The 15675-nt window shown below is 32.8% G+C and overlaps 1 protein-coding gene across 3 annotated transcripts in view; it reads left to right on the top strand.

The window, feature by feature from the left end:
• The window catches only part of LOC126881639 (zinc finger protein 845-like), a 40411-nt gene extending 25757 nt beyond the window's left edge, over window positions 1-14654 (top strand). For 2 of the 3 annotated variants that reach the window (XM_050646011.1, XM_050646012.1), the window contains one exon: window positions 11632-14654. In XM_050646011.1, the coding sequence (XP_050501968.1) occupies window positions 11632-13379 (1748 nt within the window). In that variant the 3' untranslated portion in view covers window positions 13380-14654. Of the gene's footprint in view, window positions 1-6287; window positions 7517-11631 lie in introns of those variants that run through there. The other variant, XM_050646013.1, reaches the window with a different exon arrangement.
• Window positions 14655-15675: the final 1021 nt, after the last annotated feature.

Raw genomic sequence — 15675 nt, forward strand, 5'->3', positions numbered from 1 at the left:
ATGAAGAGATGCAATAGTTGAGTTGCTCCAAGTGATACTGGTATCATCAGCAAAAAGAAAAATTTTTCCATCGATTTTTAAGTTAGTGATGTCATTTATAAAGATAAGGAACAGTAGAGGACCCAATACTGAACCTTGTGGTACTCCACATACAATGTTTTTGAGACTAGAGTCAGTATCATTTGCTCTAACTAGTTGTTTCCTATTATTCAAGTAAGACTGGAACCAATTCAAAGAAATACCTCGAATCCCATAGAAATTTAGTTTTTTAATCAAAATGTCGTGATTTACACAATCAAAAGCTTTGGCATAGTCACAGAAAACAGTGGCAGTATAAAGATTATTGTTTAGTGCTTGGTAAACCTCATGAAACACAGAAAACAAGGCATCAGTGGTACATTTATTAGTTAAAAAGCCGAACTGATTTTGGGATAAGATGTTGTTATCAATGAGAAAGGACATAAGACGGGTTTTTATGAGTCTCTCAATAATTTTTGAAAGTACCGGTAGTAAGGCAATAGGTCTATAGTTGCAAGCATTAGATTTTTCACCACCCTTATGAAGGGAAATAATAATGGCTATCTTTAGGCACTCTGGGAATTTGCCTCTTTCAAAGGAATCATTAATTAGTGAGACGAGGTTTTCCAACACATTTTCTGTGAGATTTGAGAAGATTTTTATGGATAGTCCATCAGTACTACAGGATGATTTGCTTTTGATACTATTGATAGTTTGGATCAGTTCAGATATATCGATTGGTCTTAAAAATAATGAATTCGAGAACACTCCTGAATTGGGGAGATAGGAAATGGGATCTTTTTGTGGCAAAATAGTAGAAGTTATATTTTTACTCACATTAACGAAATATTCGTTTAGATTTTCCGGGTCTGGAAGGGCAAATGTTTGAACTGCGTGAGTTCTATTTCGAAGATCGTTTATTATGGACCAAGTTTCTTTTGCAACACTTTTAGAGCTTTCCATACGATTTTGATAGTAGGCTTTTTTAGCTGATTTGATGAGTTTTAGATAGGTTACCCTGTACTTGGTGATATATTGAGTGACAGAGACGTTGGTAGCAAATTTCTTGATATACAATAGTGAGCGCATATTTTTGGCTGATATGCGAATACCTTTTGTAGCCCAGGGTTTGCGATGTTTTGGCTTAATTGAAATTAAAGGAAATGCCTTATTGAAGATAGAGACAATCTTTTCTATAAAATCGTTGAAATTATAGTCCACGTCCGCAGAAGGAAAATTCCACTCAGAAGTTAAGCATAAATTTTGAAATTTATGAAAATTCCGAGCGGAAAAAATCCTACCTAAACGTCGGGTTTTCGAGGAGGGTTTGCTGAAGATGTTAAACTTCGTAAATACTGCTTCATGATCTGATAATCCCGCATTAATAATTGTAGAGCAGACATCAAGGGGTGAGAAATCTGAGACAATATAGTCAATTATGGTAGATGAAGTTTTTGTAATCCTTGTAGGAGAATTAACGTGCATAGAGAGACCATATGATTCAAATATGTTGACCAAGGACATTTGGGTAGCACAAGCAGCATCATAATTAATGTTGAAGTCCCCGCATAGAATTTTTCTGCTTCTATGAGGCAAGTCATCTAACAAATTTAGCAGGTTCTGAAAAAATAGTTCCACAGGGGAGTCAGGTGATCTATAGATGCAAATAATGTAAAGATTAAGATTTTTATTATAAACTAGGGAAAACTCAAAGAAGGCTTCATTTAACAGAAAGTCATATTTTGTAATCAGAGAAAAATCATTATTTCTAGAAAGAATTAGGGTGCCTCCATGAGCTGAACTCGGACGATCATACCTAGCAATTGTGGTATATTTTTCTACAAAAAATATTATATTTATTATCCCACATACGCCAATAAATCAAAAAACACAATTTTAAGAAAATATGAGACTACAGATGGGATTTAATTTTAGTATTTTATAGATGCTAGAATATTCCACAGGGTGTTGCGAACTTTGAAAAAAAAAGTTTGATTGGGCCACCCGGTGTACAATGACAATTTACCTGATTGGGTAACAATGATATTTTAGCGATATTGTTAAAGAATAAGGCTGTAACATATTGAAAAAATCACTTACAATGGAGTCCCATGGAGTCTTTACCCATGCGTCATTAATACCTGGCGAGATAAAACACATAGGTATTTGATAACTCAAATTTTAACCCATAATAGGAGCAGTAGCTACCTACGGTCACTTGCTGTTGCGTTTAGTAAATTTCAATTTCCGACTTATCATCGCATCAAGCAGTGCCGGATTTAGGGTACTTGCGGCCCTAGGCCAAATTACCCCGAGCGGACCCCGATAACTTCACGATTATGTAATTAAAGCACAAAGACTTAATAATAAGAGTAATAATTAAAACTTTTATTGTAATTTTACTTTTTAAATTTCGTAAAACAAAGTATAACATAAATGAATAGAAATGCTTCTAATGTTCTATGTATTTGAATACGGACATAAATAGGTTGAAATGTATTCACTAATTAAATAATCTTAGTTTGCAAATTTTTGTAAAACCCCAAAACAGCTCTAACAACAATTTATATATTTTTTAAAGAAATTTCGAAAAAGCAAATTTATAGAAAGAATTCTATATTTATAGAAGCTTTTGAGATATTGGTTTTTCGAAGGATGCTGAAGATCTCTTGGACAGATCACGCGACCAACAGCGAGGTGCTGAGAAGAATAGAGACTGAGAGAGAACTCCTAAATATTGTAAAAAACATAAAACGAGTTATCTAGACATAATTCACAGAGGAGAAAGATACAACTTTTTACGGCTCATAATGGAAGGGAAAGTGGAAAGAAGAAGAGGTTCAGGAAGAAGAAAATGCTCCTGGCTGAAGAACGTGAGAGACTGGACAGGTATGGACACACATTTGATACTAAGAACCTCTCAAGATAAAGAGCAATTTGCTGTAGTTATAGCCAACCTTCAGTAATGGAGAAGGCACCTTAAGAAGAAGATAAAAATATATATGTAATTCAAAATGTTAGCAAACAGCAGTTATTTGTAAAATTATTAATATTGCTAAAATTATTATATTATAAATTTAGTATTGTAGTTAATTTTTAAAATTAAATTCCATTTGTTTCATTTCGAGGGAAAAGTACAGATGACGACAAAAGACTAAAAAAGTAGAGTTGAAAAGACATTATAAGTAAAAGAACAAGCAAAATAATATGAACTACACACATGTCCAAAAGTTTGGAATACATACAAATAATATATCTACGCTTAGGGCGGTTTCAAAACTGTTGTTGATATTCATTTTAGAGCGTTTTTACATGAAAATGATAAAAACTTTGAATCGTTTTTGTATCATTTTGCCCATTTTGGTCACATCCAACTGATTAGCGTATTTACGCATTATTTCAGTCTGTGTTTAAATTTGAATTGAGCCGTTTAAAAATGCCTAGGAACGTGATATCTCACTTTGACAGATCTAGAGTAATTGCTTTGTTGCAACAGGGCTTTAGTCAAAGTGATATCGTGAATATTGTTGATGTTACTCAGAGTGCTGTATCTAAAATTAAAAAAAAAATTCCAAGAGACAAATGACGTCAAGGATCGTCCCAGAAGTGGTAGAAGTCGATGTACAACAGCAGCACAAGATCGGCAGATAACATTGATAGCTCGAAGAAATCGGCTGGAATCCACAACTGGTATATCCAGAGAAATTTCTAGGCTGTAAGGACTGAATATTTCACAGCAAACAATAACACGCGCGCTAAATGCGGTAAATTTGTATCGTAGAAAACCCTTACATGTTCCTTAACTAACATACCAACACAAAATAGTAAGGTTGCAATGGGCCAGAGAAATGGTGCAACATGGTCCTAACTGGAATAACGTGATGTTTTCTGATAAGTCAAAAATTGGCTTGGTATCTGATTCGCGAAGAATACTGGTTTGGAGGGCCCCGGGACGACAGGCCCGACTAGAAACAGCCCAACCGCGTGTCCCGTTTGAAGGTGGCAGTATTATGGTTCGGGGTGGTATTATGAGTGGTACACGGACGCCACTGCTGGTTCTGGAGAGAATTGTCACTGGTGCTGGGTATATCGAGGAAGTTTTAAATCCTGTCGTACGTCTATTCCGAGGGGCAGTAGGTGATGAATTTTTATTTATGCATGACAACGCTCCTCCTCATCGAACAGCAGCAGTACAAAATTTTCTGGAAGAAGAAGGAATATCTACACTACAGTGGCCCTCGAATTCCCCCAATAAGAACGTTATTGAACATGCTTGGGATATTATCAAGACACGCATCAAAAAGTGAAACAATCCCCCTATTACACTTCGCGAACTAAAAGATGCTGCTCGTGAAGAATGGGAGAGAATTCCTCAAGCCCAGCTCGACCAGTTAATCGGCAGCATGCCAAATCGCCTACAGGCATGCATACAGGCCAATGGAGGAAATACTAATTATTAGTTTTATTAAAAATTATTTTTTTTCTTACTAATTTATTTTTAAATGTAAGTTGTACTTTCTAAGTTTTTCACTCCAAGAGGATAAATAATTTTTTTCGCATATCGTTTATCTAGTTTTGAGATTTATTTAGTATTGTTAAGAATTCAAACAAAATGATGTTTAACTATTCAGAAAAGTTTATATATAAAAATCAATAAAAAGGCGAAATATTCCAGTATTCCAAACTTTTGAACATATGTGTATACTAGTAATAGGCTACGGTACTGAAAAATAAAAATATTAATGCCTGGTTGCACCAACAAATCTTAAGATCCATCTTAAAACCCAGCTTAGCTTATAGATAGGGCCGATTTAAGTGTCACATACGTTGCATCATAATTCTGAATTCTTATCAATGCAATCCACATGACAATCCATTGTGGAGCTGAAAATTGATCTAGGACTCAATGGTGCAACGCATATATTTCTTTAATGTACGCCTTAAGCTTAAGATCTGTTGGTGTAACCAGGCATAAGAATACAACAAATAAACTTCTAGATCGTTCAATTCATTATTTATTATTCTCTTATACTGAAAAACGTCGATGTCATGTTCTTAAATTCTTAATTTGTACAAAGTTGTATTAGTGATTAACATTGACACTCACTTCACTCCATACTCATAATAAATATCATATCTAAATTTTAAACACTCATTTTTCAATCTTTTTTGGCTGCAAAATCTTTAATCAAATTTTTAAAGTCTAAGGCTTGAAAAAGCTCAGCATTTGAAACCAAACTAGAGAATCTAGAATCTTCGTCAGAAGTCTAGTTCCTCAAGTAGTTTTTAATTCTTTTCAACACGCTGAACGATCTTTCTCCAGATGCATTAGATGTCATCATGTATAGTAGAATGCACAAAGTCGTCTTCATATTCGGAAATAATGTTGTTAACTGTTTTTCATGAATGAGTTTCAGATACTCCAAAAGTGTATTCCTCGGAGGCTTGGTAATCTTGTTGTAATGAGGTTCTCTTTCTTCATCAAATATACCTTCAACAAAGCCTTTGAACTGTACACACTTTTCTCCAAAGTCACCATCGATGTCGATGAGATACTTTTTAGTCAAAATAGAAACTTTTACCCTGATTTCTTCATTGGAAACTGACGACAAGTTGTTTAAAAATCCAAATTTTTCATTAAGAATGAAATAAACTTCCGACTGTTCATTCAATTCTGAATAAAGCGTGTCAATTACAACATTGAATGTATTAATCTTTAAGTCTTATTTGCCATTAAAGTGGGGTTCAGTGGATTCATCTTCTTTGTCTTAGCCAAGGAAAACTTTTCTTTTCGGGCGTCTTTTTATTTCAAGAATATAAGTTTCATTTTTAGACAACTCTTTTCGTCTTTTTTCATAGGAATCAAAGTTGTCTCTCAGCTAAATGCGTATTGCTTAGACATTTGTATGTTGCAAGTCACATTAAAGTCTGTAGCAGTTTTTGCAATGTTGTCAAAACATTCAATGTCAAAAAATATCGTACCACGTGTTTAGTAGAATGGCCATTCTCCTATTTGAAAAATTGTTTCAATTAGTAAATATTTTTTTACCAAAAAAGTTTTTTTTACCAAACGCTGCGGCCCCCTTTCGCTTGCGGCCCCAGGCCGCGGCCTAGTGGTAAATCTGGCACTGGACGCAAGGGTAAAGACTCGTGGACTCAACGTAAATTGGACAATAGGTTTAGTACATTCGAGACATCAAAAATGACCCATTTTGTGGGGTGCCCGTTTTTTCTGACGCGCAGTGTGTTATAGTTAGTTTTATTTTTAGATTTTTTCCAAGACAACAAGATGGAAATTAAGAAGGCAACAACTGAACATTCACCTCACAAAGGAAATTGTATGAATCCACATGCTGAAGGAAAAACATCAACGAAAAATATGAAAGTGGTAACTGGGAAAAGACCGTACAAATGTGAAATTTGTTTCAAGCAGTTTAGTTATGGAAGTCAGTTGAAAAGACATTTGAGAGTGCACAGTGGAGAAAAACCTTATAAGTGTGAAATTTGTTTCAAGCAATGTATTACAGCAAGTCATTTGAAAATACATTTGAGAATACACACTGGAGAAAAACCTTACAAGTGTGAAATTTGTTTTATGAAGTTTAGTATAAAAAGCAGTTTGAAAACACATTTGAGAGTGCACACTGGGGAAAATCCTTATAAGTGTGAAATTTGTTTTAAGCAGTTTATTACAGCTGGCCATTTAAAAAGACATTTGAGAGTGCATACTGGAGAAAAACCTTACAAGTGTGAGATTTGTTTGAAGCAGTTTTCTCAGAAAGCTAATTTGGAACAACATTTGGTGGTGCACACTGAAGAAAAACCTTATAAGTGTGAAATTTGTTTTAAACAATTTAGTCAGGCAAGTGTTTTGAAAAGGCATTTGAAAGTGCACACTGGAGAAAAACCATACAAGTGTGAAATTTGTTTTAAGCAGTTTGCTACTGCAAGTCATTTGAAATCACATTTGATGGTGCACATTGGAAATGGAGAAAAAGTAGAAAAAACTCACAAGTGTGAAATTTGTTTTAAGCAATTTAATCATGCAAGTCAGTTGAAAAAACATTTGAGAGTGCACACTGGAGAAAAACCTTACAAGTGTGAAATTTGTTTTAAGCAATTTAGTGAAGCGGGTACTTTGAAAAAACATTTGAGAGTGCACACTGGAGAAAAACCTTACAAGTGTGAAATTTGTTTTAAGCAATTTAGTCAAACAAATTCTTTGAAAACACATTTGAGAGTGCACACTGGGGAAAAACCTCAAGTGTGAAATTTGTTTCAAGCAATTTAGTCAAGCATATCATTTGAAAAAACATTTGAGAGTACACACTGGAGAAAAATTTTAAGTGTAGTCCATCGTTTCCCAATTATTCCCGGTTATTTTTATTCTTATCCTTCGTGACCCACTAATTTTTTGCACACCCTGGTGTGTGTGTGTGTGTGTACAAGAAAACGTATGTAAATATTTACTACAGTTTTATATACAGTATGTCCCTGTAAGTTGTATCCATATGGAAAACTTTTTTATTATTAATTTTACGAAAAAAGTTATTCTTCATAAAAAGCTCTGCATGGTCCAAAACCTAAGATTTAACCATCAAATATCAAATTTTTTAAATATTATACGAGGTATGTCAAAAAGTTTGAATTTCACTCAAGAGTAAAGTAGCTTTATTTTTCACAATATTGAAAATTGCTATTATGAAAAGTTGTTTGGAATTTAAAACTATATTCTAATATGCAATTACATCCTTCTAATTGAAAAAGAAATTTTTTGAAAAATTATGGATAACTAACATTATTTTCAGTTCTTTCAATTCTGATAACTCTTTTATTATTAATTTTACGAAAAAAGTGATTTTTAATAAAAAGTTCTGGATGGTCTAAAACCTAAAATACAACCATCTTATATCAAATTTTATCAATTTTATACGAGGTATGTAAAAAAAATAATTTAGATCAAAAGTAAAGCACCTTTATAGTTCAGAATATTTCAATTAGAAGGATGTAATTACATACTGAAATATAGTTTTTAATTCTAAATAACTTTTCATAATAACAGTTTTCGATATTGTGAAAAATAAACGTATTTACTCTTGAGCGAAATTCATATTTTTTGACATACCTCGTATAAAATTGATAAAATTTGACATAAGACGGTTGCATTTTAGGTTTTAGACCATGCAGAACTTTTTATTAGGAATTACTTTTTTTCGTAAAATTAATAATAAAAGAGTTATCTGAATTGAAATAACTGAAAACACTGTTAGTTATCCATAATTTTTCAAAAAAAAAAAAAAATCAGTTAGAAGGATGTAATTGCATACTAGAATATAGTTTTTAATTCCAAACAACTTTTCATAATAGCAATTTTCAATATTGTGAAAAATAAAGCTCTTTACTCTTGAGTGAAATTCAAACTTTTTGACATACCTCGTGTAATATTTAAAAAATTTGATATTTGATGGTTAAATATTAGGTTTTGGACCATGCAGAGCTTTTTATGAAGAATAACTTTTTTTCGTAAAATTAATAATAAAAAAGTTTTCCATATGGATACAACTTACAGGGACATACTGTATATAATATTTTAATAAAGAATCATTAGCTCAAACAAAAATGTAATAAAAAAAGAATGTGTGTGTACTTTGTACGCACGTAAGAAGTTATACTTCTATTATATGATTATATGATTATATGATTATAAACGAAATTAATATACTTTTTATTTATATTTTATTTAAATATTAAATTAATTTATACTTAATACTTCTCAAACATTTTTATTAAAACAGTGCCAAAAATTAAAATAATAAAAAAATAAAACACACACAAACACATTAAAAATGCCACAAATGATTTCTGAACATTAATTGTCGGAAAAATTTTTAACTAAATACGTATTTTCTGAAAATAAAATTATATAATAAATATACTTACAATCATAAAATGTATAAAAAAAAAATAAAAAAATAAAAGTTTCTATTGGGATTCGAACCAACTTACCACGCGGCTGGTATTTGCGTTGTATTGGGATTCACCCGCATTAAAACTGCACCACAGAGGCAGCTTGTCATTATGTGCGAAGATCGTCTAACTAAACAGATTAACCTTTTGACATTTTTAACTTATGTAAATCAAATTATTTTGATTTTGAATTGAAATGATTTAGAATTGAAAAAATACAACAAAACATAGGGTAAGAAGACAATATATTAGGTGAATATTGATATAAATTTTGATGGTAATCAAATTATGTAAAAAAAAGTATTACATACTACTTATGTATTTTGGTAGGTTCAAGGTAGGTATCGGAGCCCGTATAACGACTAATACATTTCGCAATCACTTGCGTCGTGCAAAGTGGCTATGTTCAAATATCATAACAAAATTTGATCAACTATTTATAAAACACTTACCAGTGAAAGATTCTTTAGCTTTGAATAAGCGAGATCTGCGGCACTCATACTAGGCACAGTTTGATGAGCTTTCACATTGGCATGCAACAATCATCTCTTCTATGTAAATAAGTCCAAAAATATAATATGAAAACTATTTAAAAAGGCAGTATAACCATTAACTAACTTTTTGTTTGTTGTTTCTCTTCCTACAAATTTTAAAACGCAACAAGCATACATTATAACCAAACACAGTCCCACAGCTGTGCCACAGCTGCCATATTGGATAATTTTTGTCATGTCATTTGAACATCCAATCAGAACAAAGTTATAATGCGCATGCGCCCGGTCGCTAGGTTTTCCCATATAAAATTTCACCGTCATTACGCCCGTAAAGAAGTATAACTTCAAAAATAAAAATCAAATAAATCTTCCATTATGAGTCTCTCTTTCGGCGTATAGAGTTTCCGTCGTGTGATTTACGATGACGCTATTCTGATAAAACCTCAAAAATGCAACTTGAGTAATATAAAATCATAGCACGGATAATCGGCACCCGAATAATCGGGGTTCTACTGTACTTATTACGCTATTTTATAGAGCTTCAAAAACCATTGTAGCTGACTAAAATAGTTATTCTAATTTTAATAGTTTTTCAATTATACCCAAACTATTTTAGGAATAACTTTAAACATCGTTTTCTCAAAACTTTGCTTTTTTGCTTATGACACTCTTTGAGCGGAGGTGCGAATATGATGATATGCTTTTTCTCATATGGATCTTTGAGTGCGTCACAGTTTTTCGATTTCTTTCTAACGCATTAAATTGTATGTGACAGAAAAAAACGCACGTCGGTGATTACATTTCGTCGGTAACATTTATTCTAGTTGTCAATAGATGGCGCTATAATCGAAAAAAATTATTTACGAATTATATAATATATCTACGAATATAATCTGTACAACTTATAAGACTATACAAATCAAAGAAAATACCATTTTATAAATGCAATAAACACAATTGATTTGTTTTTATGCCAAATTGCAAATATAATTTGACAACTGTCAGGTTTAACTAAAATGTCAGGTTAGAATAAATGTTATAAATGTATATTATCACGGACTTACCTTTTTTTCTATCATTTGTGACGCACTGAAAAATGCTCATGGAAAGAAGCATATACAGTCAATACTTTAATTAAGAAATAGTAGTATAAAACAGAATTTAGTCCGAGGCGGACGTTATATCCTGGATTTCTTCAGAAATATATATTAATGTAAGGTTTTCAAATTATAAATTTTATATTGATTATGTCATCTAACTGAAATCTTCTTAACCAATGCCGTTCATGCTATGTACATCCACAATGAGTTATGAATTCGATTTCTCACTACATCATAGAAGATTTGAAGCGGAATGTTTTCTTTTTAAGATTATAAATGGATATGTTCAAGATTCAGTATTACCAAGTTTATGTTAATATTACCAATATGTACCATGCAAGACGGACTTGCATAGCATGATACTGCATAGCTGTGATAGAAAGCTGCTTTAAAGAAAAAAATCTATGTAATGTACCTCTCGCTATTTAAAGAGCCTCACGTAGACACCAAATCCGTACTTATTCTCAGGAAATTCCACCCCAAAACGTCACAGAGCCTCCATTAAACAATCTCGTCTCTCTTATGTTAGCGCTGTGCACACCGCTTACCTGGTCGACAAATAACTCTTATATGTGTCAATAAGAACCCTTTACCTTATGTGCCTTTCTGATCCTAAAGTTTTGTTAACTGTTATTTTTTTATTGTTAATTTAGTTTTGTTTCAGTTAAAACGCATGTTAAAGAGTAAAATCACCGATCTTTTTGTTTATCAAGATATCAGGTACATTCAAAAATAAAATATTCATAAAATATAAGGCACAATACTATTCCAATGTATACTTACATTTGTACCTCGTCCTCCCTACAGGGTGTCATAAAGTTAACATAAGAAAAACATTTCTTTTCTTCCACCCGGTCTAAGTACAAAAAAGAAGTTTGAGTAAATCTTTGCACAACTGTGTAAATACTAAAGAAAAATCTAAAATAATAAAAAAATTAGCGGAATCTGTTAATCGGTTCACGAAAAAATCAACTATGAAAATGAGCATAATTTTCTATATCCCTAACTTTTGACGAGCAGTTTATTTATATTATAGTCAGTTTTATTTTTAGATTTTCTCCAAGACAAGATGGGAATTAAGAAGGCAACAACTGAACATTCACCTCACAAAGGAACTTGTATGAATCCACATGCTGAAGGAAAAACATCAACGAAAAATTTGAAAGTGGTTACTGGGAAAAGACCGTACAAATGTGACATTTGCTACAAGCAGTTTAGGGATGGAAGTAAATTGAAAACACATTTGAGAGTGCACACTGGTATAAAACCTTATAAGTGTGAAATTTGTTTTAAGCAATTTAATCGAGCAAATCAGTTGAAAGCCCATTTGAGAGTGCACACTGGAGAAAAACCTTACAAGTGTGAAATTTGTTGTATGAAGTTTAGTGTAGCAAGAAGTTTGAAAATACATTTGAGAGTGCACACTGGGGAAAAACCTTACAAGTGTGAGATTTGTTTGAAGCAGTTTTCTCAGAAAGCTAATTTGGAACAACATTTGGTGGTGCACACTAAAGCAAAACCTTATAAGTGTGAAATTTGTTTTAAACAATTTAGTCACGCAAGTGTTTTGAAAATGCATTTGAGAGTGCACACTGGAGAAAAACCATACACGTGTGAAATTTGTTTTAAGAAATTTAATGAAGCAGGTAATTTGAAATCGCATTTGAGGGTGCACATCGGAAATGGAGAAAAAGTAGAAAAATCTCACAAGTGTGAAATTTGTTTCAAGCAATGTATTACAGCAAGTGAATTGAAGATACATTTGAGAATACACACTGGAGAAAAACCTTACAAGTGTGAAATTTGTTGTATGAAGTTTAGTGTAGCAAGAAGTTTGAAAATACATTTGAGAGTGCACACTGGGGAAAAACCTTACAAGTGTGAGATTTGTTTGAAGCAGTTTTCTCAGAAAGGTAATTTGGAACAACATTTGGTGGTGCACACTAAAGCAAAACCTTATAAGTGTGAAATTTGTTTTAAACAATTTAGTTACGCAAGTGTCTTGAAAATGCATTTGAGAGTGCACACTAGGGAAAGATCTTATAAGTGTGAAATTTGTTTTAAGCATTTTCCTAATGCAGGTTCATTGAAACCACATATGAGAGTGCACACTGGAGAAAAACCGTACACGTGTGAGATTTGTTTGAAGCAGTTTTCTCAGAAAGGTAATTTGGAACAACATTTGGTGGTGCACACTGAAGAAAAACCTTATAAGTGTGAAATTTGTTTTAAACAATTTAATCGGACAAGTCATTTGAAAACACATTTGAGAGTGCACACTGGAGAGAAACCTCACAAGTGTGAAATTTGTCTTAAGCAATTTATTCAAGCAAATAATTTGAAAAAACATTCGAGAGTGCACACTGGGGAGAAACCTTATAAGTGTGAAATTTGTTTTAAGCAATTTAGTGAAGCGGGTGCTTTGAAAAAACATTTGAGAGTGCACACTGGAGAAAAACCTTACAAGTGTGAAATTTGTTTTAAGCAATTTAATCAAGCAGGTACTTTAAAAGCACATTTGAAAGTGCACACTGGAGAGAAATCTTACAAGTGTGAAATTTGTTTTAAGCAATTTAGTGAAGCAAGCCATTTGAAAAAACATTTGAGAGTGCACACTGGGGAAAAACCTTACAAGTGTGAAATTTGTCTAAAGCAATTTAGGCACACAAACTCTTTGAAATCTCATTTGAGAGTGCACACTGGGGAAAAACCTTACAAGTGTGAAATTTGTTTTAAGCAAATTAGTCGAGCAAATAATTTGAAAAAACATTTGAGAGTGCACACTGGAGAAAAATCTTAAGTATGAAATTTGTTTTAAGCAGTTTTCTCAGGCAGGTTCATTGAAAACACATTTTAGAGTGGACACTTGAGAAAAATCGCACGACTGTGAAATTTGTTTTAAGCAGTTATTCAAGCAAGTGGAATAGAGAAAAATGCTATAAATCACAACAGATTATAATTTAAAATATAGGTATATCAAAGAAAAAAAGTTGTTTTTGTCTTTCGTTTGGCCCCTAAAGACGATTGAAATCGAGAGAAAATTCAAATTATAGCAGCCAGCGCAAAACGCACCCTCATTGGTCGTTACGTCACATCATTATAATGTTTAAACTCGGCCATTAATTCATTACGTTTTTTTATTCACTTGTTATAAGTTAAGTTAGGTGAACTGACCATCAACAATTATAATTCGCTCAATTAGGACAGGACAATAGAAAAACATTTTACTTGAAATTGACTGACAATATATTTTATATTTTTCTTGACATTACTTCAGAAGTCTATACCTCTGAGCTTCGCTGGTGGCGCTCCTAGCGGATTACTAATTCAACTTTCACCGGTAATTTTTAAATTTATTATTTAATTGTTATCGCTTAATATTTACAACGCAAAAAAGTAATTAAATTGTAATCGATTTTTTTAAGATTTTGCTAATCATTTTGACGTTCTATTGATAAAATATAAATTTCTTACTTCAGATACTTTCACAATCATCGTGTAGATGGCGCTAAGATTAATTTATAATTACATATTGGAGAACATTAAAAAAACTTAAATTCAGTATTTAAAACGTAAGTATATTTAAGGTAAAAATATATACCACAGCTTTGACCAACTAATATATTTTTTATAATTAATGGTTTTAATTTTAATTTTAAATTAATCACTTTGACATTTATGTCAAATTTCCGGTAAACGTTTACAGACTTGCCACTACTGGCGCTCGCGAATTTGTGAATATCCCCTCTACGTACGAGCTCACAGCGTATACTGTCAATACATAAATCATAACTATAGAATAACATTTACTTTTAATGTTGTATATTCTAACACTCTACTTCAACATGAAAAGTAAATAAAGTAGATAAACTAAACACAAAATCATACAATTTTGGTTTATTTCTAACACGCGTAGGGTAACGCTTAGATTCTTGAACACTATCACTATTTATTACTTTTCACTTCTTCTTGATTTTCACTCGCACTTTCTACACTTTCCGTATTCTCAGATTCCACAATTTCATTGATACTTTAGCAAAACAATGAGTCACCGGCCGCAAGGCGTAAGCCGGGAAAAGTCTAGATCGAAGCACGCTATACGTGGAACCGATGCGCGGTTGTTGGAAGGTCACACGATAGTCGGAGAGCTGGCTTAGCCCGGAATGATCGAGAATAACGACTAGTATATATAAGGCATAATTTTTGTGAATAGAGTTTAGTCTTAAGCTAAAGTTTGTAAAGTAAACTTGTATAAATAAATAATAAAGTCGTAAATAAATACACGAACCGCTAGTTTTATTGTAATTATAAGTAATTACAATAGTCACGTTATATTGGTGTCGGTGTGCGGTAAACTTAGTGCGATATAAATAAGTTTTATTTATTTAGCGTATGGACTTTCTCAGTACGATAAATACACAAATATAATATATATACATATATACACACATATATACACATATACACATATATTATTCAAACACCAAAACATAATGAATTAATCTAAATATTAATGTCCAATTTACATAGCCATTCAATTGCATCTGGGGAGCATTCCACAAAGTCCTGGAGGTTTCCACGGTAGGCCCGATTTAGGCAATCTGAAACACAATGACTTATGGTCTGTCTAAGCGATCCACAATCACACTGTGGACTTTCTGCACGACCCCATTTGAACAGAGAATCAGCACATTTACCATGTCCGGTACGTATGCGATTAAGCCTCGTCCAGGTGGGCCGGGGCAGACCCGATCCGATGAAACCCTGGGTTGGGGTGGATATCTGAATATAGTCTGCTGCTATTGTTGGCATCCATCTTGTGGACCATTGCCTTTGTATATCATAGGAATCACCAATTGTTCGGGCAGTTCTGATTGGAGGATTTCTAGACCTCAGTCGCTGGTGCTCTTTTGAGATGTCTGGTATGTCTTGATGGATTGGTAATTGTATGTTGGCTACAATTTTCTGATACTCTCTCACTAATGCTGCTGTACGGCGTAGATCTGGTGGGGCAATATTGCTCAAAGTAGGCAGCCATCTCACTGGGGTTGATTTTATTGTTCCAGTGATTAATCTCATGGTTTGATTAAGTTGGA

The sequence above is a fragment of the Diabrotica virgifera genome, chromosome 3 (assembly GCF_917563875.1).
Source record: "Diabrotica virgifera virgifera chromosome 3, PGI_DIABVI_V3a".
Taxonomy (NCBI): domain Eukaryota; kingdom Metazoa; phylum Arthropoda; class Insecta; order Coleoptera; family Chrysomelidae; genus Diabrotica; species Diabrotica virgifera.